The following is a 22333-nucleotide window of genomic DNA, read 5'->3' as shown; positions in this document are numbered from 1 at the left end:
TTCAGCTTTTATTTCTTTCATCACATTCCCAGTGGGTCAGAAGTTTACATACAAGTGCAGTTGCAAACCGTAGTCTTGCTTTTTTAATGGCTGTTTTGGAGCAGTGGCTTCTTCCTTGCTGAGCGACCTTTCAGGTTATGTCGATATAGGACTCATTTTACTGTGGATATAGATACTTTTGTACCTGTTTCCTCCAGCATCTTCACAAGGTCCTTTGCTGTTGTTCTGGGATTGATTTTCACTTTTCGCACCAAAGTACGTTCATCTCTAGGAGACAGAATGCGTCTCCTTGCTGAGCGGTATGACGGCTGCGTGGTCCCATGGTGTTTATACTTGCGTACTATTGTTTGTACAGATGAACATGGTACCTTCAGGCGTTTGGAAATTGCTCCCAAGGATGAACCAGACTTGTGGACGTATACAATTTTTTTTCTAAGGTGTTTGCTGATTTCTTTGGATTTTCCCATGATGTCAAGCAAAGAGGCAGTGAGTTTGACGGTAGGCCTTGAAATACATCCACAGGTACACCTCCAATTGACTCAAATCATGTCAATTAATCTATCAGAAGCTTCTAAAGCTATGACATAATTTTCTGGAATTTTCCAAGCTGTTTAAAGGCACAGTCAACCTAGTGTATGTTAACTTCTGACCCACTGGAATTGTGATACAGTGAATTATAAGTGAAATAATCTGTAAACAATTGTTGGAAAAATTACTTGTGTCATGCACAAAGTAGATGTCCTAACCAACTTGCCAAAACTATAGTTTGTTCACATGAAATTTTTGGAGTGGTTGAAAATCGAGTTTTAATGACTCCAACCTAAGTGTATGTAAACTTCAACTGTATATACACTACTTGACCAAAAGTATGTGGACACCAGCTTGTCGAACATCTCATTCCAAAATCATAGGCATTAATATTGAGTGGGTCCTCCCTTTGCTGCAAAACAGCCTCCACTCTTCTGGGAAGGCTTTCCGCTAAAAGTTGGAACATCGGAACATCCAATTCATCCCAAAGGTGTTTGATGGACTTGAGGTCAGGGCTCTGTGCAGGCCAGTCAAGATCTTCAACACCGATCTCGAAAAAACATTTCTGTATGGACCTCGCTTTGTGCACGGGGTCATTGTCATGCTGAAACCGGAAAGGGCCTTCCCCAAACTGTTGCTACAAAGTTGGAAGCACATAATTGTTTAGAATGTCATTGTATACTGTAGTGTTAAGACTTCCCTTCAATGGAACTATGGGGCCTAGACCATTATTCCACCACCACCAAACTTTACAGTTGACACCATGCATTGGGGCAAGTTTCGTTCTCCTGGCATCCGCTAAACCCAGATTCGCTTGTCAGACTGCAACATGGGGCGGCAGGGTAGCCTAGTGGTTAGAGCGTTGGACTAGGAACCGGAAGGTTGCGAGTTCAAACCCCCGAGCTGACAAGGTACAAATCTGTCGTTCTGCCCCTGAACAGGCCGTCATTGAAAATAAGAATTTGTTCTTAACTGACTTGCCTGGTAAAATAAAATAAATAAATGGTGAAGCGTGTTTCATCACTCCAGAGAACGTGTTTCCACTGCTCCAAAATCCAATGCCAACGAGGTTTATACCACTCCAGCCAACACTTGACATTGTGCATGGCTGCTTGACCATGGAAACCCATTTCATGAAGCTCCAGATGAACAGTTATTGTGCTTTTTTTTTGCGCTACGAGCTCTGAGGTCCTGTTCTGTGATCTTCTGTGGTGTACCACTTCGTGGCTGAGCTGTTGTTTCTCCTAGACGTTTCCACTTCACAATAACAGCACATTTAGTTGACCGGGGAGGTTCTAGTAGGGCAGAAAATGACGAACTGAGTTGTTGAAAAGGTTGCATATGATAGTGACACGTTGAAAGTCACTGGGCTCTTCAGAAGGCCATTAAACAGCCAATGTTTATCTATGGAGATTGCACGGCTGTGTGCTCGATTTTATACACCTGTCAGCAACTTTTGTGACTGAAATAGTTGAATCCACTCATTTGAATGTGTGTCCACATACCTTTGTATATACGGTGTATATTGTATATTAAGCTACCGAGTGTCGCAGCGGTCTAAGGCACTGCATCTCAGTGCAAAAGGCATCACTACAGACCCTGGGTTGATTCCAGGCTGTATCACAACCTGCTGTGATTGGAAGTCACATAGGGTGGCACACAATTGGCCCAGCGTCGTCTGGGTTTGACCGGGTAGGCCGTCATTGTAAATAAGAATTTGTTCTTAACTGACTTCCCTAGTTAAATACAGGATTAAAAAAATATCTATATTTATACTCCGGACGCTGACATTGCTCATCCTAAGATTTCTATATTTCTTAATTCCTTTATTTTACTTTTAGAGTTGTCTGTATTGTTGTGTATTTTTAGATATCACTGCACTGTTGGTGCTAGGAACACATGCATTTCGCTATACCTGCAATAACATCTGATAAATATGTGTATGCGACCGACACGCTTGTATTTTATTTGGGCAGCACTGAGGTAAACGGTGAAAGATGAGCATAAACTTCACATTAGGTATAGGTTTACATAGTTTATTGTCAATGTATAGGTGTGTGGCGTGTTAATATACATTTTTCTTCTGTGTTTTTCAGACAAAAATGCTTCCGTTTCCCTAAATGACCCTTTCATTCAGTTATAATAACACACCTCCTTGCTTTGCTTCCTACTTTTCTCAGGGATCAGCTTTTTTACTTTTTCATCTGGAAAGGAAGAAGCCTTGTGTGGAAGGCTCCACAACACCTGAGCTTTGTAGTGTTGTCACTTCAATGATGCCATTTGCCTGGTTTGGACCAAAGAGTTGTGCTTTTTTTCTTTCAGCATAAGAGAGACAAGAGAATATCAATATTTAATAAAAGTAAAAAGGAAGTTATGTCTTTAGTGTTATTTTGTAACATGTTTAATAGTAGGCCTATTAAATTACATAGGCTAATCCTTACCTATGTGACTGAGTTGACAGTCTATTAGTAATATCGCCTATTTGGCCTTAATAACCATGTTTAATAACGATCAAATTTGTTTCTGTTCCAAGTACGACCCTTTTCATTGAGTACGATTTATGATAGTAAGTACGATTCTGGTAAGTATGACCTAACCGTTACTTGTTATTTCCTTTGTCACTGTTCCTCATGTAACACACACGCACACATACAGTTTCTGCCGTGTGAATGCCCATCTAATCTCTTTAATCTCCTCCCCAGTTAAGACCAAGCCTATGAACAACAGTGAGACTGACTAACACAGGCAGCAGCACTGGACAGCCATGCAGGTGATTCTCCAAGGAATCATCTTTTATGAAATGGACAATAAAACTCATCCTTTGTTGGGGCATTGAATAATAACATTGTCATGCAATCTGGTTTCCTGTGCTTTCTGTCCATTCTTTTGAAACTGTGTATTGTCCTACAGTAAAATCTCTATGAAGGATGAGGAAGGGATCCTGCAGGTTGTCCTACAGGAAAATGGCCCTGAAAATCTTGTGGGACTTTTTTGTAAGGGAACCTACAATTTAAAAGTAAAAAAACACACATTCTCAACAAACTTTACCTCATAGCAACATATCCCATAGTAATATTTTTTTATGTAATTTTTAGATTAGATGTATAGTTCCTACAAATTATCAATCAATGTTTCTATGATTCACATTGCTAAACCAGCACAGGGGGGTCACCTACTCTACCCCCTGCTTCTCCTTATACTCTGTCTACCTAGAAAAGAATGATCACTTACGATAAAATCAGACATTAGCTTTATCATTATTTACTCGGTGAAAGAATGGTTTAAACTTTTAACACGAGAAATAAATGCAAGGGTTTAAGATTTAAATGAACTGCATTGCAAGTCAAAGCCATGTATACTACAGCAGTATACTGCCACTTAGTGATTGAATTCGGAATTTACAACCCAACCGGAAATAGAAGACTCAGGGGAATTTAACGACAGGACAACATATTGACGTCGGTGTTACATTGTTATTTGTCCGTGTTTCCGCAAATTTGGTCTAGGTTACATCAGCTAATCGACACGCTAGCTAACTAATGGGGTTTGCGAAACATTGAAATTGTCTTGATCAACTGACAAAAGCATTTTAGTATGCACCGAAGACGGGTGATAGGATTACGCCACCGTTGTGCTCTTTTATGACAACCTATAACGTTATTGATTGTTGTTGGTTAACTAACTTTGGAAGCTGCTAGATATGTATTGTTACAGCTGTTAAATCTTTGTTGAAGTAAATTAGAATTAGAGTAAGTCTCCATACGGAGGGAGATCATGGCGACTCGTAAACAGAAAAAGATGATAAGATACGTGGAAGATGGCAGTTTAATGAAGCTGAAGTCCTACTTCCGGAAACACTCCGACCTCGACGTCAACTTCTCCCAGGGTAAAAAGCGCAGGACTCCCCTGCATCTGGCCTGCTCGCTCCGTGATGACGCCATCCTTCGGCTTTTGTTGAAGTATGGAGCCAACATCCTTCAGAAAGACAAGAAAGGGGACACGCCCCTACACATTGCTGCTAACAAGGCTCTGAAACATGGCAAAAGAGGTGAAGGTCTGCCAGTATTACTAACAACAAAAATAAGCAGCTAGGATAATAACATGCCTTCTAACCTTATTTAAAAAAAAAATATGTATTCTAACCTTATTTTTTATTATTATGTAGTTTATGATGACCTCGTCTTGCCCCTTCAAAAGAGTTGCCCAGATGCCATGGTTGCACCAAATAATGCAGGAATTACACCTCGGGACCTGCTGCAATGGATGAAATTTGAGAAGGTATGAATGTCTCTGCCGTATGCATGTGTAATATGTGTTTTAGGAGAGAGCTAGGACATGATTGTATGGTGTGTACATCCTTGAGAACTGTTTCTGATGTTACTTTTCTCCCAAAGACTGCACCTAGGGAAAAGTCTTCAAAAGCGACAGACGCTGAGAAAGAGTGGCAAGAGAAGCTCTTTGGGGAATGCCAGGATGAGTTTTTTGAAACATTTGGACAATATGATGGTAATATTTCACTCTTGAATAATTTGATTTAAATAATTGTACATCGTCATATTTTTTTCTTTTTTTTTCTTCAGCAGATGATTTATTTGCGGAAGATACCGATGAGGAGGACTTTCAAGACTGGGCAGATAGAATTAGACAGGAGTATGTCACTAAACAGCATGCAGAGGCTCAAAGACTGGCATCCTCAGGTTTTCATGGGAAGAGGAAGAAAGAGGCGGATGAGGAGGATCGGGCTAACAGAGAGCTGCATGAGAGGCTACAGAGGGAGCATGAAGAGTACCTGGCGCGTGCCGCACGGAAAGAGGAGGAAATGCACCAGGGGAAGAAGCGGCGCTACGAGGAGCGATGTGCAGATACCTTCAACACGGACACTGCAGCAGCGGCCACAACAAAACTGAGTTATCGGGACATCCCCTGGCCGGCACCAAAGGGCTCAGTGGAGGAGATGGTGGAGGTGATGCTGCATGGTGCAGATAGGAAAGACATGCCAGTGTTCCGTAAACTCCTCAGGCGCCAGCAGACCGTTTGGCACCCGGATAGGTTTGCCCAGCGCTGTGGGACCCGGCTGGAGGAGGGAGACAAGCAGAGGATCCTGGAAACTGTCACTGCTCTCTCACAGGAGCTCAATAGACTGGCTCAGAGCCTCAGGTGACAATGTCAGACTGGAAAGGACCTTATGAGATGTTGAACAGTCTGTCGTTTAGCCACTCACGGTCCTGTACATGCAGGGCAGGGGTTATGTTTGCAGTGGTGGTCAGTCATTTTGATCTGTCAAAACTAATTTCCACTTGAAGCACCTAATTTCTTGGATAAACTTGGCTATGCTTCTTATTCTTGTCACCATGCCAAAGTGTTGAGTGAATGCCATATTTCACAGTGTTGTGTTGTGTACTTCACTGATGTAAGAGATGATGTTGCTAGAGGGAATAGGTGTTTGCCTTGTTACATTTTTCAAATTAATTAAAAATAAATAACCTGTGATATCTTGATCGCATAAGTGTTGCTTGAATCAATACTTGGAGGAAGCACATTTGGCAGCAAACCGCCATGAATCTTTATGCACACCTCTTAGGGGTGCAACATTTATCCATTATTGGCAAAGGTTCTGCCAAGTTGGTTAGGGATCATTGATGGACACTGGACATCAATCTTCATGTTATGTTACTGATTTTTAAGCTGTCGGAACTGAGAATATTTGTATACACAAATGTTGAAACAAAGCCTGTGTATAGACAAAATGATTTATCAAAAATGTAAGATAAAATCCAAAACCAATATTTAGTGAACACTTACGCATTAAATTCTAATGGTTTACATTAGTAAGTGTTAGTAGCATCATTAATAATATTGATAATGTCATGGTAACCCTGCATAAACAAAGAGAAAGGTCAAAAGAAAAGACACTTGTTATTATGATGTTGTCAGGAACCCGGCCTGCCTTATTCACACAAGTTCAGCATGTTACCTAACTGAAAAGAATCTGAAGCTATTTGGGTTAAGGATTGGGAAGGGGATCAAAAGGACCATGATGACACAAACTGCACAATACACTCGACTAAGTCAGAGTGCTGATGAGATCAAAGTGGGTAAGAAAATGTCAAAAGAAAAAAGATCACAGTAAGTAAACAGTTTGACACTTGACTTGATTTAAAAAGAGAAACGATTGGACAGCATTTATTAACCTACCACCACCTACAATCCTTATACAGGCCTACACACAAAGAAAGGGCAGATGGTTCACCCTAATTTGAATGATGGAACTGAATAAATAAAAGGATGCTCTAGTTGCCAGATTTGGTCCAAATCCCCAAACTAAATAATAGCTGTAAGGCAATTTCGCCCTCCATATAAATTAGGAGAAAAAAAATGCACATTCAAATATGATTTCACCTACAATTCTGTGTTTTTGGAAATGTTATAGGAACATACATTGACTGTACTAGGCCTAATGGCTGTGTGTTTATTTATATATTGCCACAAGGGCTCATAGCCTATAAGTCATAGGCTTTATTGAAAATAACGTGTTATTTTCTTATTGGTAATTTTGCTAACAAAGTGTATTATTATTTGAGTGTATAGACAGACGGTGGGTGTAGGCCATACCCTACCTTTATACACTTTTGATAATAGCGGCGTATTCTCGGGTGTCAAAATTCAATTTGAGGACTAAAATATAAATATCTGGCAACCTGCAGGCACGCTCAGACTATATCGGCATCCAACATACTGCGATTAAAGAAAAGTATTTTATTTATACTTACCCACATTTTAACTTGTACTTTTTACGTACAATTTTGCATATTGTCTGCTGGCATGACTTAAATATATTTTTCTTTTCTATTTTGCGTAATGAGCAATCTTACACATAGCATTGCGACGGGGATAGAGTTGACTCTTTGTGATAGCGACACAGGATGACGCGTATTATCTGACACGCTCGATAAAATATGTGCGAAGCGATAGAAGGGTGAGGGTGTATTGTTTGTTTTCTTACAATTTTGGGGACCTAATGATCTAGTGTAAGAGCTCGAGCGTTATTATCGATAACATAACTAACCCGTTAATAGGCAGAGTAATTTTGCCATATTGAGAGCTCATACTCGATACAATATATTAATTTTCGGAAACGGTATTGCGAAGCTTGGCATTATAGACACCGGCAGAGTTGTGATTTCGCGTTGGTATGATTTATTGGCCCAACTACTGCTACAGTTGTCGTAGAGTGAATTAATAGGCCGGAGGAGATTTCGTCAGCAAGGTGCCGGTGGCAGATAAGATGGGGTCGGTGTTCCGAAGTGAAGAGATGTGCTTGGCGCAGTTATTTCTTCAGTCCGGTTCAGCATACGATTGCATAAGTGAGCTTGGAGAAATGGGTCTGGTCGAGTTTCGAGATGTAAGTAGGCTATTCCACTTGTCTGTCGAGCCAATGTGGAGACTTGCAATGCAATAATAGAAGCATAGTGTATATCAGTTAGTTAGGCCTACCCAGTGTCTGTCAGTTGTCAATTATATGTCTGGACCAAAACTGTTCTTTGTGTGTGTGTGTGTGTCTGTCTGTCTGTCTGTCTGCATCGGACTACCAGTGCACCCAGGGTTATGCCTAAGTGTGTCTATCAGTCCAGTTAATGTGCTACTCGTGGATCAATTATTTGTAAAAAAATATATATAATATATATAACGGATTAAGCAAATCAATAAAAGCCTTATCTGATCACATATCCCCCTATTCTGTGATTGTCTGGTAGTCATGATGGAGGTCTCTATGCAACTGCATATGGTCTGTTTGTCTATATAATTCTGGGGCTCCAAAAACTTGTTACCCAGGCACCTTGCTCACTGGGTTTGTTTAATTTTGTTGTTGTGACCTGACCTAGATTTCAAAAGCAAATGGATTTGGACCTTTCAAAATGAAATCTTGATATTTAAATGGTACATTCTGCCCAAAAACATCTACTGGAAAGGAATCTATTTCATGAACTCCAGGATGTGAGCATTGGGCCACTGGCAAAGTCACTGACCACTGTGCTCCTCTGGTTTCAGATCAACCCCAGTGTCAACTTGTTCCAGCGACGCTTCGTCAGCGAAATCAAGAGATGTGAAGAGATGGAGAGAATTCTGGGTGAGGTCAATGAGATGGACTCTAGACCAAGACCACTACTCCCATACAAATGTAGAATCCTAATTTGAGCCAGTTTGCTACAGCAGGAAAATAATCCTGCATAATTTTTTTGTTGACCTTTATTTAACTAGGCAAGTCAGTTCTTATTTTCAATGACAGTTGGTTGTTCAGGGGCAGAACAACAGATTTTTACCTTGTCAGCTCTGGGATTTGAACTTGCAACCTTTCGGTTATTAGTCCAACGCTCTAACCACCAGGCTACCTGCTGCCCCATAATAATCCTGGGAATTATTATGTGTATTATAATGAATGTACATTTTTGTAGGGGTTGATACATTTTTTATTAGGGCAAATCAAGTCTGACATTTCAAAGTGGAAATTACAATCTTTAGAAGTCTTTTTAAAGCTAAAATACACTACAAGTTTGCCTTCCCTGCAGTATAGGAAAATGCTCAACAATAAAAGAGGGATCAAATTAAGATCCTACATCTGTACCTTTGATTTACTGGTGGGGTTTGATGAAGCTCTGGTTACCTCTACAGAGAATTACATATTGCTTTTGGTAACAGCAAAGCAGTGGGATTGAATTACAAGACATTCCACTGTGAAAGACTGTCTTTGTGCTAGATATAGATCTCAGTTGTTCTTCTACAGATAATTTTAGCAAGACTTCTTTATGTTTTGATCAAACGTGTCTGGATTTTATAACTGTAAATACTCTGGATGTTTCAACAGATCCCCATGATGATTGTGTTTTTTTGTGCTCAGTCAGTATTTGTTTATCAGATTAAACAATAAATAAATACATATATTCTTGTTTTCTTTGTACAGGGTACCTTTTGAGGGAGATTCAAAAGGCAAATATTGCTGTGCCAGAAGATGATGAAATCTGTCCAGTCGCACCTCCCCCCAAACATGTCCTTGAAATCATGGTAGGTCTGAGATTCTGTTTGTCATGTAACGAACGAGTGCTGTGGTTGATGTTCACTGTGGATGAATTGCTGAGTTGGTAAATGTTTGGTTTAGGGTATTGATTGTGTGTTATTAATGGTTATGGGGAACTAATTCCCATATGATTGCTGTGGTCAAGGGGTGTTGAACGTGTGTGGTCTGTCTGCTGTGGTTAAGGGGTGTTGACCGTGTGTGGCCTGTCTGCTGTGGTTAAGGGGTGTTGACCGTATGTGGTCTGTCTGCTGTGGTCCCCCAGGAGCAGCTCCAAAGGCTGGAGGTGGAGCTTAGCGAGGTGGCCAGGAACAAAGAGAAGCTGCAGCGGAATCTTCTGGAGCTGACCGAGTACACGCACATGCTGAGGATCACACACACCTTCGTACACAGCCGCTCCCGGGTTAGTGCCATCATGTCTATTTACGCAACTATGACTCCCACCATGCACATTACTATCACATAACCTCACCTCATAACTGCCTAATGCCATTTAAGTGACACATACACTTATCATACTCACCCTTTGCTCGATTGCCCTCCCAGACACAACTGTCAGTTGACTGTGACACCATATATTGGGTCTTTCTGTCCTCTCTTCATGCGTTGAATATCCTCATCACCACACATGAGTTTCACCTGACTTTCGCCCTCCAAGTTTTCTGAGAATTACATTTTTTTAATGTTGGTGGAATTTTCAATGTTGGACATAAAAGACTGTAAAAACACCAGGAAATCGTCTCCAAGTGATTTTCATTTTGTAAATCTGTTCCCAAGTATTCCGGCGCATAATAGACACGTGATTGTATACAAATGTAAGCAAGGTTCACAATTATTATGTTTTAGTCACATATTATATCTGTTCGGGCTTCTTGCGGTCAAATTGCAGTCTACAAATCATTTGTCATTATGTTCCGGTACCCCGACCATCCGCTGAACAAAGAATTGGCTCGCGGCTGAATCTAGTTGATGATCCCTGTAATAGGCTACACTTGACAATAGGTGTAGCAATGAATTTCAACCATTACGTAATATCTTTGCTATTACAGATTTACAAAAGGTCTATAAACTAATAATTCACAGTTTATAAACAACTTAAGTACAACTTTAAGACTTACCCTTTTTTTTCAAATCAAAGGGTACTGGTATTTGTGGGTTGATCATGCAAACCTGGCCTTTCCTTGTATGCAGCATGAGGCCCTTGGCCCCCAGTATGAAGAGTTCCAATCCATTGAGTCAGACTCTGGAGGCTGCACTGGCATGCAGAGACTGGGAGCCAAGCTGGGGTGAGTTTCACAGACAAACATGTATAATAGAAACATAATGTGTCACTGAGTGTCAGTTTGAGGAAGTGGTGAGTCCTGAGTGGTAAAGTATTCCTCTTGGCTGTAGGTTTGTGTCAGGCCTAATCCACCGGGTGAAGGTGGAGGCATTTGAGCGCATGTTGTGGAGGGTGTGTAAGGGCTACACTATCCTCAGCTATGCAGAGCTGGGCGAGAGCCTTGCTGACCTGGACACGGTGAGTAGAAATAGAAAGCAATACGGATTTCAGAAATCTATGTCTACCGTCATGTCATTTTTTGGGGGGGAATAAGACACATATAATATGTATTGTGTGTGTACCTTACAGGGTGAGATCAGCAAAAATGTTGTGTTCCTTATCTCATTCTGGGGAGACCAGATTGGACAGAAGGTCCAAAAGATCTGCGATTGGTATCTATGCTTTTGCCAGCACAAAACACAAAATCATCCATTGCATGCACACTTCTTAATCTCTAAGGCCTGTGTCTCTCATTGATATGTATCAGTGATATTTTTGTATCCTTTTCTTCCAGTTACCACTGTCACCTTTACCCCCACCCTGAGAATGACGAGGAGAGGGCAGATGTAATGGACAGCCTAAGGACACGCATCCTGGACTTGAACAATGTGCGGGCAATTGACAGGGCATTACCCATATGTCTGTCTGTATGTCTGTCTGTCTGTCTGTCTGTCTGTCTGTCTGTCTGTCTGTCTGTCTGTCTGCCTGTATGTCTGTCTGTCTGTCTGTCTGTCAAACAATGTATGATAGATGTTGGCTAGATAATACTTGGATGACATCTCTCCATGTTCCACATTTGCATATACACTAGTTATAAGACCTTATGCAAATACTTGAACATGTCAAATCTTTAACTGTCCCCTGGCACCACTAGGTGCTCCACCGCACTGAGGAGTACCTGAGGCAGGGGCTGCAGAAGGCCTCAGAGTCAGCCTTCACCTGGGTAGTGCAAGTGAAGAAGATGAAGGCCATCTACCACATCCTCAACCTGAGTAGCTTTGACGTCACCAATAAGTGTCTCATAGCTGAGGTGTGGTGCCCTGTCAATGACCTGACCAACCTGCGGGGTGCGTTGGAGGAAGGCTCGGTGAGTGAGGCTATTGAGGATACCATAGTCCTACAGATACAGTAGTTTGTTTTGTCAAATCTGGCAGTAGTGTGTATAAATGTAATAAATGCTATTTTCCCTTTTCAGAGAAAAGGTGATGCCACTGTACCATCCTTTGTAAACCGAATCCCAAGCAACGACATACCACCTACGCTCTTGAGAACAAACAAGTTTACCTCCGGCTTTCAGAGTATTGTGGAGGCTTACGGGGTTGGAGACTACAGGGAGGCTAGTCCAGGTGAGTACAGATTCAATACACCAGTGGAGACTGCTGAGGGAAGGATGGCTCATAGTAATGGCTGGAACGGAATCAATGGAATAGCATCAACCACATGGAAACCATGTGTTTGATGTATTTGATAGCATTCCACTAATTCCGCTCCACCCATTACCAGAAGCCCGTCCTCCCCAATTAAGGTGCCTAACCTCCTGTGCAGTCGACAGACAAACCTACAGGTAGGCTAGTTTGGAACACTTTAGACACAACATTTAGGCAAGCTCAGGTGAGCACTATTAGAGTGATTCCTCATGAAACCCAGACAAAAAAATACTGTACCATGATTTTGGGATATTCACGAAATGTGTCCTTTGGAGGAAGCACTGTTGAAATATATTTGATATTTGTATCTATCTTATTTAATGAAGTTGGCATATTTATTCAGTGTTTCATCTGTAGGTGCTGCAAAGCAAACATTGGTGTCATATGAAGCTTTACCGCTTGCTCTGTAATATGAGTAGTATTTTGATTTCAAAACCTTTTTTTTTTTTACATTAATTAATATTGAGAGATATAAACATGAATATTGAAAATATACCCATTTTGATTTGGAAAAGTATTCAATATATTGTTGAACATAATATACTCTACTGGCATATCAAAGTTCCAGAGTGGGATCATCATTCCTACTTTTAGCATTATGATCCAATTTGTACGCAGTACCAACAGAATGAATGTGAAAATAGTTTCAAAATGGCCGCCCTCAGCTGGTGATTTGCAGAGTGTGCAATGATAAAGGTAAAAGGAGGGCTATGATTGGTTACATTGTCGTTTATGCCAATTTCTCTGTATAAAATGGGCCATAATTTAAAAACTAGCAGAGATCCCACTCTGGAACTTTGATATGCCATTACAGGTAATTATGATCAACAATATATAAAAAAATGTGCCATTATTATATTTTTTATTTTTGCTATGTAGCATCTACAGATAAAACATTATGGTGTCTTAAAGGAGGCATGGGTAAAGCCAAAATCTCATAAATATACCAACCTTGAGTAAGTATTTCTCATTTAGGCTTTTAAATACAAATGTAAAATATATGTCAACAATCCTTTCTCCGAAGGACTATTGTATGGATAAAATTTCATGAAAATCCCCCAAATCGTTTTTGTCTGGGTTTCGTGAGGACCAATACATGTAATGCAGACTAGTCAGGTTGAGCACAGTTATAGGAATAAATGAAAGCTAGTTGTCCATGCTGATCATTTTTAGCATTGGGCCAGTAACTGAAAGGTTACAGGTTCGAATCCCCAATCCGACTAGGTGAAAAATCTGTCAATGTGCCCTTGATCAAGGCCCTTAACCCTAATTGCTCCTGTAAGTCCCTCAGGATAACAGTGTCTGCTTAATGACTAAAATGTTAAATGTATCTCTGCTTGGCAGTTCCCTACACCATCATTACATTCCCCTTCCTGTTTGCGGTCATGTTTGGGGACCTTGGTCATGGTGTGGTCATGGCATGCTTTGCCCTGTGGATGGTGTTGAAAGAGAAGAGCCACAAGCGCAAGCGCTCTGATAATGAGGTGAGAGCGTTTTAAGTGTAAATTCTATCAAATTCGACTGTGTTTTTGTAGTTGTCTTGATGTTGATGTACTGCCATTAATGTTGGTCTTGGTTTCTGTGTTGTCCTCAGATCTGGACAGTGTTCTTCGAGGGACGTTATATCATACTAATGATGGGCCTTTTCTCTGTGTACACGGGGCTGATCTACAATGACTGCTTCTCAAAGTCACTCAACATATTTGGCTCAGGCTGGAGTGTTAGGGCTATGTTCACAGATCAGCAGTGGACGTGAGTGATCAAAACGAACACACAAAAACATGCATATTACTACATTCCCAAGCACAGTATGCACAGAATAGATGGTCAGTGTACCTGTCGATGTGAACATATCGTTTTAATTTAGCTGTAGCTGACTGAGGTTATTGTACTCATATTCACCTCTTATTCCAGGAATGAAACTCTCCAAACGAATGCTTTGCTCACCCTTGATCCCAATGTCACTGGTGTCTTTAGTGGGCCATACCCCTTTGGCATCGATCCTGTGAGTATACATACACACGACACACGGACACAAAGCAATGCTCTCAGATGCTAAACACACAAACCCACAATCACGCACTCTCACATGTCCCTTCTCATGCCTTTCCAAATCCCAGAGATTGGCACTGTCTGATGTTATGTTCATGTTATGCTTTGTATCACACCCACAGATATGGAACATGGCAGTGAATCGCCTGTCCTTCCTGAACTCCTACAAGATGAAGATGTCTGTCATCATAGGGGTCGTGCACATGAGCTTTGGGGTTGTGCTCAGTGTCTTCAACCATCTGTGAGTGAGCAGTTGGTGGTTCTGACCAGTAGTCACACAAGTTGAAAAGTTCAGAAAGGGCTTCTCTAAATGTAAATCCGTCCTTTCCTTTCCTCCCCTTCCCTATTCTCTTCCATTTATCCAGACACTTCAAACATAATTTCAACATCTACCTGCTGTTCCTCCCTGAGTTGCTGTTCCTGCTATGTCTCTTTGGCTACCTGGTTTTTATGATCCTCTACAAGTGGCTGGCGTTCGGTGCACGTGACTCCCGCCTGGCCCCCAGCATCCTCATCCACTTTATCAACATGTTCCTCATGCAGGGAGAGGACAACACCCCTCTCTACCCTGGACAGGTGGGTGTTGGGGATGGGGTCATGATTCTGAGTTTCCCCCCTGAGTCTGGGTTTCTCAGTATCTGTATCTAAATCTCTGAATGTCTCTTTTGACCATCTGTCCATGTGGCTCTGTGTTTGACTGTGTGTATTTTGATCCACAGACTGGGCTGCAGGTCTTCCTGGTGGTGGTGGCTCTGCTGTCTGTGCCTGTGCTGCTGTTAGGAAAACCAGTCTACCTCTACTGGCTGCACCGTGGAGGGAAGGGCCTGCGATTGCGCAGGGTGAGTATGGTGGAAAGAGTCATGTATGAGCTTGTTACCCATGTGTTTTCAGTAAATAATGTATGTGCACATTTTAATGTCTGTTTAATGTCTGTTAGGGATATGAGAGAGTTCGGCGTGTGAGTGAGGATGATATGTCCCAAGCACCAGCATACGATGATGATGAGGAAGAGGGATTGGATGACCTCATGACCAGCAGAGAGACCCAGCCTAAGGAGGTCGAAACCACAACTGTGCATCTCATATACACATTTGAGTACATCACTGTTGCGTTTCTGTCTAATCAATGTGTTTTTCATCTTTCAGTTTGACTTTGGGGATGTATTCCTGCACCAAGCCATCCACACCATAGAGTATTGCCTGGGCTGCATCTCCAACACGGCCTCTTACCTACGTCTCTGGGCCCTCAGTTTGGCCCATGCTCGTAAGTATCGGACTCACTATACCTTTAAAAGGCCACAAGGGGGCAATTACTATCAATTACTGTCTCTATGTTCAGATATTGATCCATACATCTTCCTCTTACTGTGTGTCCATCTATATGTTTGTCAGAGCTTTCGGAGGTACTGTGGGCCATGGTGATGCGTCTGGGCCTCAGGATGACCTCCAGACTGGGGGTGCTGTTTCTGGTACCAGTGTTCAGCCTTTTCGCTGTGCTCACTGTATCCATCCTGCTGGTCATGGAAGGGCTCTCAGCCTTCCTCCATGCCCTCCGGCTGCACTGGTGAGTCGGTCTTTATACTAAACTACGTGATGCCTTACTGACTGACTCATTCAGCCAGCCAATCAATTACTCTCTGTTAATAATCCCTCATCTACTCTCACACGCTCTCTCATTCCCCAGCGGTCACCTACTCAGTATAATTCAGAATCTTTTAATCATTCACTTAGTAATTTGTTCACACATGCATTCATCCTGGTTGTTTACATACTGTATGTGAATGTTCTCCTTTCCTAGGGTGGAGTTCCAGAATAAGTTCTATCATGGGACAGGTATCAAGTTTTCCCCCTTCGACTTCTCCACCCTGCCCTCAGTCTTTGAGCAGGACGGTTTACTGTGACCAGCGACAACCAGATTCACTGGATTTGAACAGGAAAACATGTACCAGGAAGGATGCTATGAGTTAGAGCAAGATGGCACACTGATGAAGAGGAGAAACTGCAGAGCAGTGCTGGGATGACTTGTAGCAAAGTTTTTCAGCATACGGCTTTTGATACTATTGGCTGCATTGACTGCCTTACATCATAAATATGTCCATATCAGCTAACCTCAATTCCTGAATTCAGTGGGATTCAAAACTGTCCATCTAGGTCTGTTGATATGCACTTTGTACTGTTCTGGAGTAAGTGATGCATCTCATGTAATGGCCACATTAAGCCAATTTTATTAGCTTTTTGTAGGAAAGATTGTTTTTTTATTGTTAATTTATTACTTAAAACTCATATTTATCCCTTAAAGTACAGAAAACATGTTATAGAAGCAACACATAAAGGACAGGAGGTCATATCAAATATCCTGATTTCTAGTGCCATAACAATTTCTTACCGATAATGACAAATGTGAATACCACGGCTGCTAATTGCGCAGCTTTTCACAGTGCTTATCCATGTGAAGACAGCTTTGGACATATAGTACTGTATAATGAATTATATACTTGTAGATGTTTCTCCTGTTATTATACACCTTGTGGCATTCCTGGGAAGATAAAAAATGACAGCTCAATTATGTATTTTTGCAAACGACATTGCCACAGAGCACTTTTCAAATAACAATGCAGAAATGATTGTACAATAAAAGTCAGCATTTTCACTGATGACTAGTCTTACTGTTGTAATGCGAAATGTTAGGTGCTACTGCTGACAAGACAAATTTCACAGGATTTAAATATTTACAGTTGGAAGTCAGAAGTTTACATACACTTAGGTTGGAGTCATTAAAACTTGTTTTTCAACCACTCCACACATTTCTTGTTAGCAAACTATAGTTTTGGTGTCACGTTCTGACCTTTATTTCCGTTGTTTTGTATTTATTTAGTATGGTCAGGGCGTGAGTTGGGTGGGCAGTCTATGTTTGTTTTTCTATGTTTTGGGGCATTTCTATGTTTTCGGCCTAGTATGGTTCTCAATCAGAGGCAGGTGTCATTAGTTGTCTCTGATTGAGAATCATACTTAGGTAGCCTGGGTTGCACTGTTTGTTGGTGGGTGATTGTCTATGTTGATGGCTTGTTTCAGCACAGTCCATATGATTAGCTTCACGGTTGTTATTTTGTTTACTGGTTTTGTATAGTTTTCAGTGTTCACTACTTTCTTTATTAAAGATTGACCATGGACACTTACCACGCCGCGTATTGGTCCTCAGATCCATCTCGCCTCTCTTCTTCAGATGAAGAGGAGGACGGCCGTGACAGAATCACCCACCAACCAAGGACCAAGCGGCGTGGTAAGAAACAGCGACGGCAGCAGCAGCAACAACAGCGGCCGGCTTCACAGGACTACACAACTTGGGGGGAGGTAGACAGATGGGCCATCGACCCAGGGAGAGTGCCGGAGCCCGCCTGGGATTCGATGGAGCAGTGCAAGGAAGGTTACAGGAGAATGAGGTTGGCGAAGGCAGCAGGGCAGTGCGACAGGTACGAGAGACAGCCCCAAAACATTTTTTGGGGGGGGGCTCACTCCTCGTGCTTATTATAAGCAGCGTGATACTGGGCAGGCACCGTGTTATGCGGTTAAGCGCACGGTGTCGCCAGTACGTGTCCATAGCCCGGTGCGCTATAGGACAGCCCCCCGAGAGTGTCGTGCGGGCATCGAGCCAGGGCGTATGGTGCCTGCTCAGCGGGTCTGGTCGCCGGTACGCAGTTTTGGTCCAGGGTATCCTGCTCCGGCTCTGCGTGCTGTGTCTCCGGGGCGCTGGGAGGGTGCAGTGCGTCCTCTGCCTGCGCTCCGCTCGTGCCGGGCGAATGTGGGAGTGGAGCCTAAGGGAGAGGTGCGTGTAGTAAGCACTAGATCTCCCGTGCTTACCCACAGCCCGGTTCAACCTGTGCCTGCACTCTGGAGGGTCCGGGCTAGAGTGGTTATCCAGCCTGGGGAAGTGGTGCCAAGGTTGCGCACCAGAGCTCCAGTGCTCCCCCACAGCCCGGTCCTTCAGGTGCCTCCTCCTAACCCCAAGCCTCCTGAAGGGCTCCCCAGCCTGGTGGTTCCTGTGGCAGCCCCACGCACCAGGCTGTCTCTCTGTCTCCTCCCTGCAGGTGGTCCCGCCTGTCCGGCGCCGCCGCCGCCGGAGTCTCCCGCCTGTCCGGCGCCGCCGGAGTCTCCCGCCTGTCCGGCGCCGCCGGAGTCTCCCGCCTGTCCGGCGCCGCCGGAGTCTCCCGCCTGTCCGGCGCCGCCGGAGTCTCCCGCCTGTCCGGCGCCGCCGGAGTCTCCCGCCTGTCCGGCGCCGCCGGAGTCTCCCGCCTGTCCGGCGCCGCCGGAGCAGCTGCCCCTCTGTCCAGTGGGGTCATTGAGAAGGGTGGCCATGGTGAGAAAGCCACGGAGGCGGACAATAAGGCGGACTAAGACAATGGTGAAGTGGGGTCCGCGTCCCGCGCCAGAGCCGCCACCGCGGACAGACGCCCACCCAGACCCTCCCCTATAGGTCAAGGTTTTGCGGCCGGAGTCCGCACCTTTGGGGGGGGGGGGGGGGGGGGGTACTGTCACGTTCTGACCTTTATTTCCGTTGTTTTGTATTTATTTAGTATGGTCAGGGCGTGAGTTGGGTGGGCAGTCTATGTTTGTTTTTCTATGTTTTGGGGCATTTCTATGTTTTCGGCCTAGTATGGTTCTCAATCAGAAGCAGGTGTCATTAGTTGTCTCTGAGAATCATACTTAGGTAGCCTGGGTTGCACTGTTTGTTGGTGGGTGATTGTCTATGTTGATGGCTTGTTTCAGCACAGTCCATATGATTAGCTTCACGGTTATTTTGTTTACTGGTTTTGTATAGTTTTCAGTGTTCACTACTTTCTTTATTAAAGATTGACCATGGACACTTACCACGCCGAGTATTGGTCCTCAGATCCATCTCGCCTCCTCTTCAGATGAAGAGGACGGCCGTGACATTTGGCAAGTCGGTTAGGACATCTACTTTGTGTAGTAATTTTTCCAACAGTTGTTTACAGACAGATTATTTCACTTATAATTCACTGTATCACAATTTCAGTGGGTCAGAGGTTTACATACACTAAGTTGACTGTGCCTTTAAACAGCTTGGAAAATTCCAGAAAATGATGTCATGACTTTTAAAGCTTCTGATAGGCTAATTGACATAATTTGAGTAAATTGGAGTTGTAGATGTATTTCAAGGTCTACCTTCAAATTCAGTGCCTCTGCTTGACATCATGGGAAAATCAAAAGAAATCAGCCAAGACCTCAGAAAAAAGATTGTAGACCTCCACAAGTCTGGTTCATCCTTGGGAGCAATTTCCAAACACCTGATGGTACCGCGTTCATCTGTACAAATAATAGTACCCAAGTATAAACACCATGGGGCCACACAGCTGTCATACCGCTCAGGAAGGAGACGCATTCTGTCTCCTAGAGCTGAACGTACTTCGGTGCAAAAAGTGCAAATCAATCCCAGAACAACAGCAAAGGACCTTGTGAAGATGCTGAAGGAAACCGGTACAAAAGTATCTATATCCAGTAAAACAAGTCCTATATCGACATAACCTGAAAGGCCGCTCAGCAAGGAAGAAGCCACTGTTCCAAAACCGCCATAAAAAAGCCAGACTACGGTTTGCAACTGCACATGGGGACAAAGATCGTATGTTTAGTAGAAATGTCCTCTGGTCTGATGAAACAAAAATAGAACTGTTTGGCCATAATGACCATCGTTATGTTTGGAGGAAAGTGGGGGGGGGTTTTAAGCCGAAGAACACCATTCCAGCTGTGAAGCACGGGGTAGCAGCATCATGTTGTGGGGATGCTTTGCTGCAGGAGGGACTGGTGCACTTCACAAAATAGATGAAATCATGAGGTAGGAAAATGATCTCAAGACATCAGTCAGGAAGTTGAAGCTTGGTCGGAAATGGGTCTTCCAAATGGACAATGACCCCAAGCATACTTCCAAAGTTTTGGCAAAATGGCTTAAGGACAACGAAGTCAAGGTATTGGAGTGGCCATCACAAAGCCCTGACCTCAATCCTATAGAAAATGTGTGGGCAGAACTGAAAACAGCGTGTGCGAGCAAGGAGGCCTACTAACCTGACTCAGTTACACCAGCTCTGTCAGGAGGAATGGGCCGAAATTCACCCAACTTATTGTGTGAAGCTTGTGGAAGGCTACTCGAAACGTTTGACCCAAGTGAAACAGTTTAAAGGCAATGATAACAAATACTAATTGAGTGTATGTAAACTTCTGACCCAATGGGAATGAAATTAAATAAATAAAAGCTGAAATAAATCATTCTCTGTACTATTATTCTGACATTTCACATTCTTAAAATAAAGTGGTGATCCTAACTGACCCAAGACAGAGAATTTTACTAGGATTAAATGTCAGGAATTGTGAAAAACTGAGTTGAAATGTATTTGACTAAGGTGTATGTAAACTTCCGACTTCAACTGTATGAACATTTGAACATCTTGGCCATGTTCTGTTATCTCCACCCGGCACAGCCAGAAGAGGACTGGCCGCCCCACATAGCCTGGTTCCTCTCTAGGTTTCTTCCTAGGTTCCGGCCTTTCTAGGGAGTTTTTCCTAGCCACAGTGCTTCTACACCTGCATTTGCTTGCTGTTTGGGGTTTTAGGCTGGGTTTCTGTACAGCACTTTGTAACATCAGTTGATGTAAGAAGTGCTTTATAAATACATTTTGATTGACTGTATGGCTAAAGGTAAGAAGGTACCCACAAGCTAAAGACCATCGGCAAACATTTCTAATTTGGCCCCTTAGACACACTCAACTGAACTGTCAGTGAAATACCAGTTTGGCTACCCAGAGAGATGTAGAAAGTTTTTTTTGCCTGTAGAAGTTTGTTTTAAAAAGGAGCCAAAGTCAGTTGGGATAATAAACAGTGAGGTCATGGAACCAGAGATTTTGTTTATTTTGGGAGGTTCAGGTAGTCTATGGGTTTCCTGGTTAATTTTTTTAATTCTGGAAATTATTGCTATAGGGTTCCTGCATAAACCCTGGCTACATTTGAAAGGTATTTCGTTTGTGTTCCAACTTTGGCACTACCCCTTTAAGTAGGTAATACAATACTAAAGTTGTGTGTGTGTGATTTTTATTAGGATCCCCATTTAGCTAACGCTGTAACGCTAGCTAATCTTCCTGGGGTCCAACACCAATTAACAAGACATTTCAAACAACCACAATCAAGACTTCACAAACATTCAAGATGTAGACAATACAGATAAATACAGTGTGTGAGCCGTACATCCACTTCGGCAACGTATAGCTCCAATCCTGCAAACGTACAGTAACAATTATTTAGCCATGTTAGGTCTTAATATTAGTAGTTGGGTATATCAATAAAACATTTATAGAGTGAAATGGTCTAAAGCTATAAATCGTTGTGAAGAGCTTTTCAGATTTGGGAGGTTATTTTTTTTCCATTTTTTTTCATTTTTTAAAGAAGGTGAATGCATTGCTTTGTCACTTCAAGGCCATGTATAAATGTATAGATTCTACCAGTGCGGTTATTGTACTGGTCAAAGCAGAAGCACAACTTTGACTTTTAAAATAATTGGTTTAATTACCCAAGTATCCACAACTGCATTGCATTCACTTTTCTTACTCACAGGTAATAAACAAATAAGTGTGCAATGGTAACTTAATGTTGCTAAAGTGCACTTTTAACATGCTTTGTCACATTTCTATGCTACAGGTAACAAAGTGAGAGCCTTGTAAACACACCAAAACTTTTACAGTAAAACTTGAATCAAATAATCTCCTTGTGTAAAACAATGTGATAATTGGCTACATGAAATGGCTGCATGTATCATACAAGTTCTTTGTAACAACTGTCTCAGGTACAGGTCTGAATAGTAAAGGCCTCAGCAGAACACTGACATACATGTTATGGCATTTTGTGGGGAAAGGGGAGCGTGAATTTTACTTTGTAT

General features: G+C 42.6%; 2 protein-coding genes across 8 annotated transcripts; both read left to right on the top strand.

Annotated features, from left to right (window-relative positions):
- The first annotated feature begins 3970 nt into the window (after nucleotides 1-3970).
- LOC110523700 (NF-kappa-B inhibitor-like protein 1) lies at nucleotides 3971-6026 on the top strand. Of its 4 annotated transcripts, none has more exons than XM_021602625.2 (4): nucleotides 3971-4582; nucleotides 4694-4806; nucleotides 4923-5034; nucleotides 5112-6026. In XM_021602625.2, exons 1-4 carry the CDS (start codon nucleotides 4303-4305, stop codon nucleotides 5687-5689), a joined length of 1083 nt encoding a protein of 360 aa, XP_021458300.2. In that variant the 5' UTR covers nucleotides 3971-4302; the 3' UTR covers nucleotides 5690-6026. The 4 variants fall into 4 exon arrangements, with proteins under 4 accessions (XP_021458300.2, XP_021458299.2, XP_021458302.2 ...); XM_021602624.2 differs by having other exon boundaries at nucleotides 3972-4582; nucleotides 5109-6026; XM_021602627.2 differs by having other exon boundaries at nucleotides 3977-4576.
- Nucleotides 6027-7251: 1225 nt separating this feature from the next.
- LOC110523699 (V-type proton ATPase 116 kDa subunit a2) lies at nucleotides 7252-17051 on the top strand. 4 transcript variants are annotated; one of them, XM_036977383.1, is made up of 20 exons: nucleotides 7252-7279; nucleotides 8578-8656; nucleotides 9488-9588; nucleotides 9864-10001; nucleotides 10790-10884; nucleotides 10991-11117; nucleotides 11229-11311; nucleotides 11434-11527; nucleotides 11794-12006; nucleotides 12115-12265; nucleotides 13691-13830; nucleotides 13941-14098; nucleotides 14261-14351; nucleotides 14521-14639; nucleotides 14764-14974; nucleotides 15118-15237; nucleotides 15336-15455; nucleotides 15544-15661; nucleotides 15790-15961; nucleotides 16196-17051. In XM_036977383.1, exons 2-20 carry the CDS (start codon nucleotides 8641-8643, stop codon nucleotides 16296-16298), a joined length of 2370 nt encoding a protein of 789 aa, XP_036833278.1. In that variant the 5' UTR covers nucleotides 7252-7279; nucleotides 8578-8640; the 3' UTR covers nucleotides 16299-17051. The 4 variants fall into 4 exon arrangements, with proteins under 4 accessions (XP_036833278.1, XP_021458298.2, XP_036833276.1 ...); XM_021602623.2 differs by lacking the exon at nucleotides 7252-7279 and adding an exon at nucleotides 7289-7930; XM_036977381.1 differs by lacking the exon at nucleotides 7252-7279 and adding an exon at nucleotides 8280-8314.
- The last annotated feature ends 5282 nt before the right edge of the window (nucleotides 17052-22333 follow it).

Source organism: Oncorhynchus mykiss, chromosome 5, assembly GCF_013265735.2.
Source record: "Oncorhynchus mykiss isolate Arlee chromosome 5, USDA_OmykA_1.1, whole genome shotgun sequence".
Lineage (NCBI taxonomy): Eukaryota > Metazoa > Chordata > Actinopteri > Salmoniformes > Salmonidae > Oncorhynchus > Oncorhynchus mykiss.
The sequence above is the reverse complement of the archived record's forward strand: the minus strand, read 5'-3'. Positions and strand labels throughout refer to the sequence as shown.

Coding starts and splice junctions, on each gene's coding strand:
- LOC110523700 (XM_021602624.2), top strand. CDS start 4,303: ATGGCGACTCGTAAACAGAAAAAGATGATAAGATACGTGGAAGATGGC. Junction 4,583..4,693: donor ACATGGCAAAAGAGGTGAAG/GTCTGCCAGTAT, acceptor ATTATTATGTAG/TTTATGATGACCTCGTCTTG. Junction 4,807..4,922: donor AATGGATGAAATTTGAGAAG/GTATGAATGTCT, acceptor TTTCTCCCAAAG/ACTGCACCTAGGGAAAAGTC.
- LOC110523699 (XM_021602623.2), top strand. CDS start 7,814: ATGGGGTCGGTGTTCCGAAGTGAAGAGATGTGCTTGGCGCAGTTATTT. Junction 10,885..10,990: donor AGACTGGGAGCCAAGCTGGG/GTGAGTTTCACA, acceptor TCTTGGCTGTAG/GTTTGTGTCAGGCCTAATCC. Junction 12,266..13,690: donor CTACAGGGAGGCTAGTCCAG/GTGAGTACAGAT, acceptor TCTGCTTGGCAG/TTCCCTACACCATCATTACA.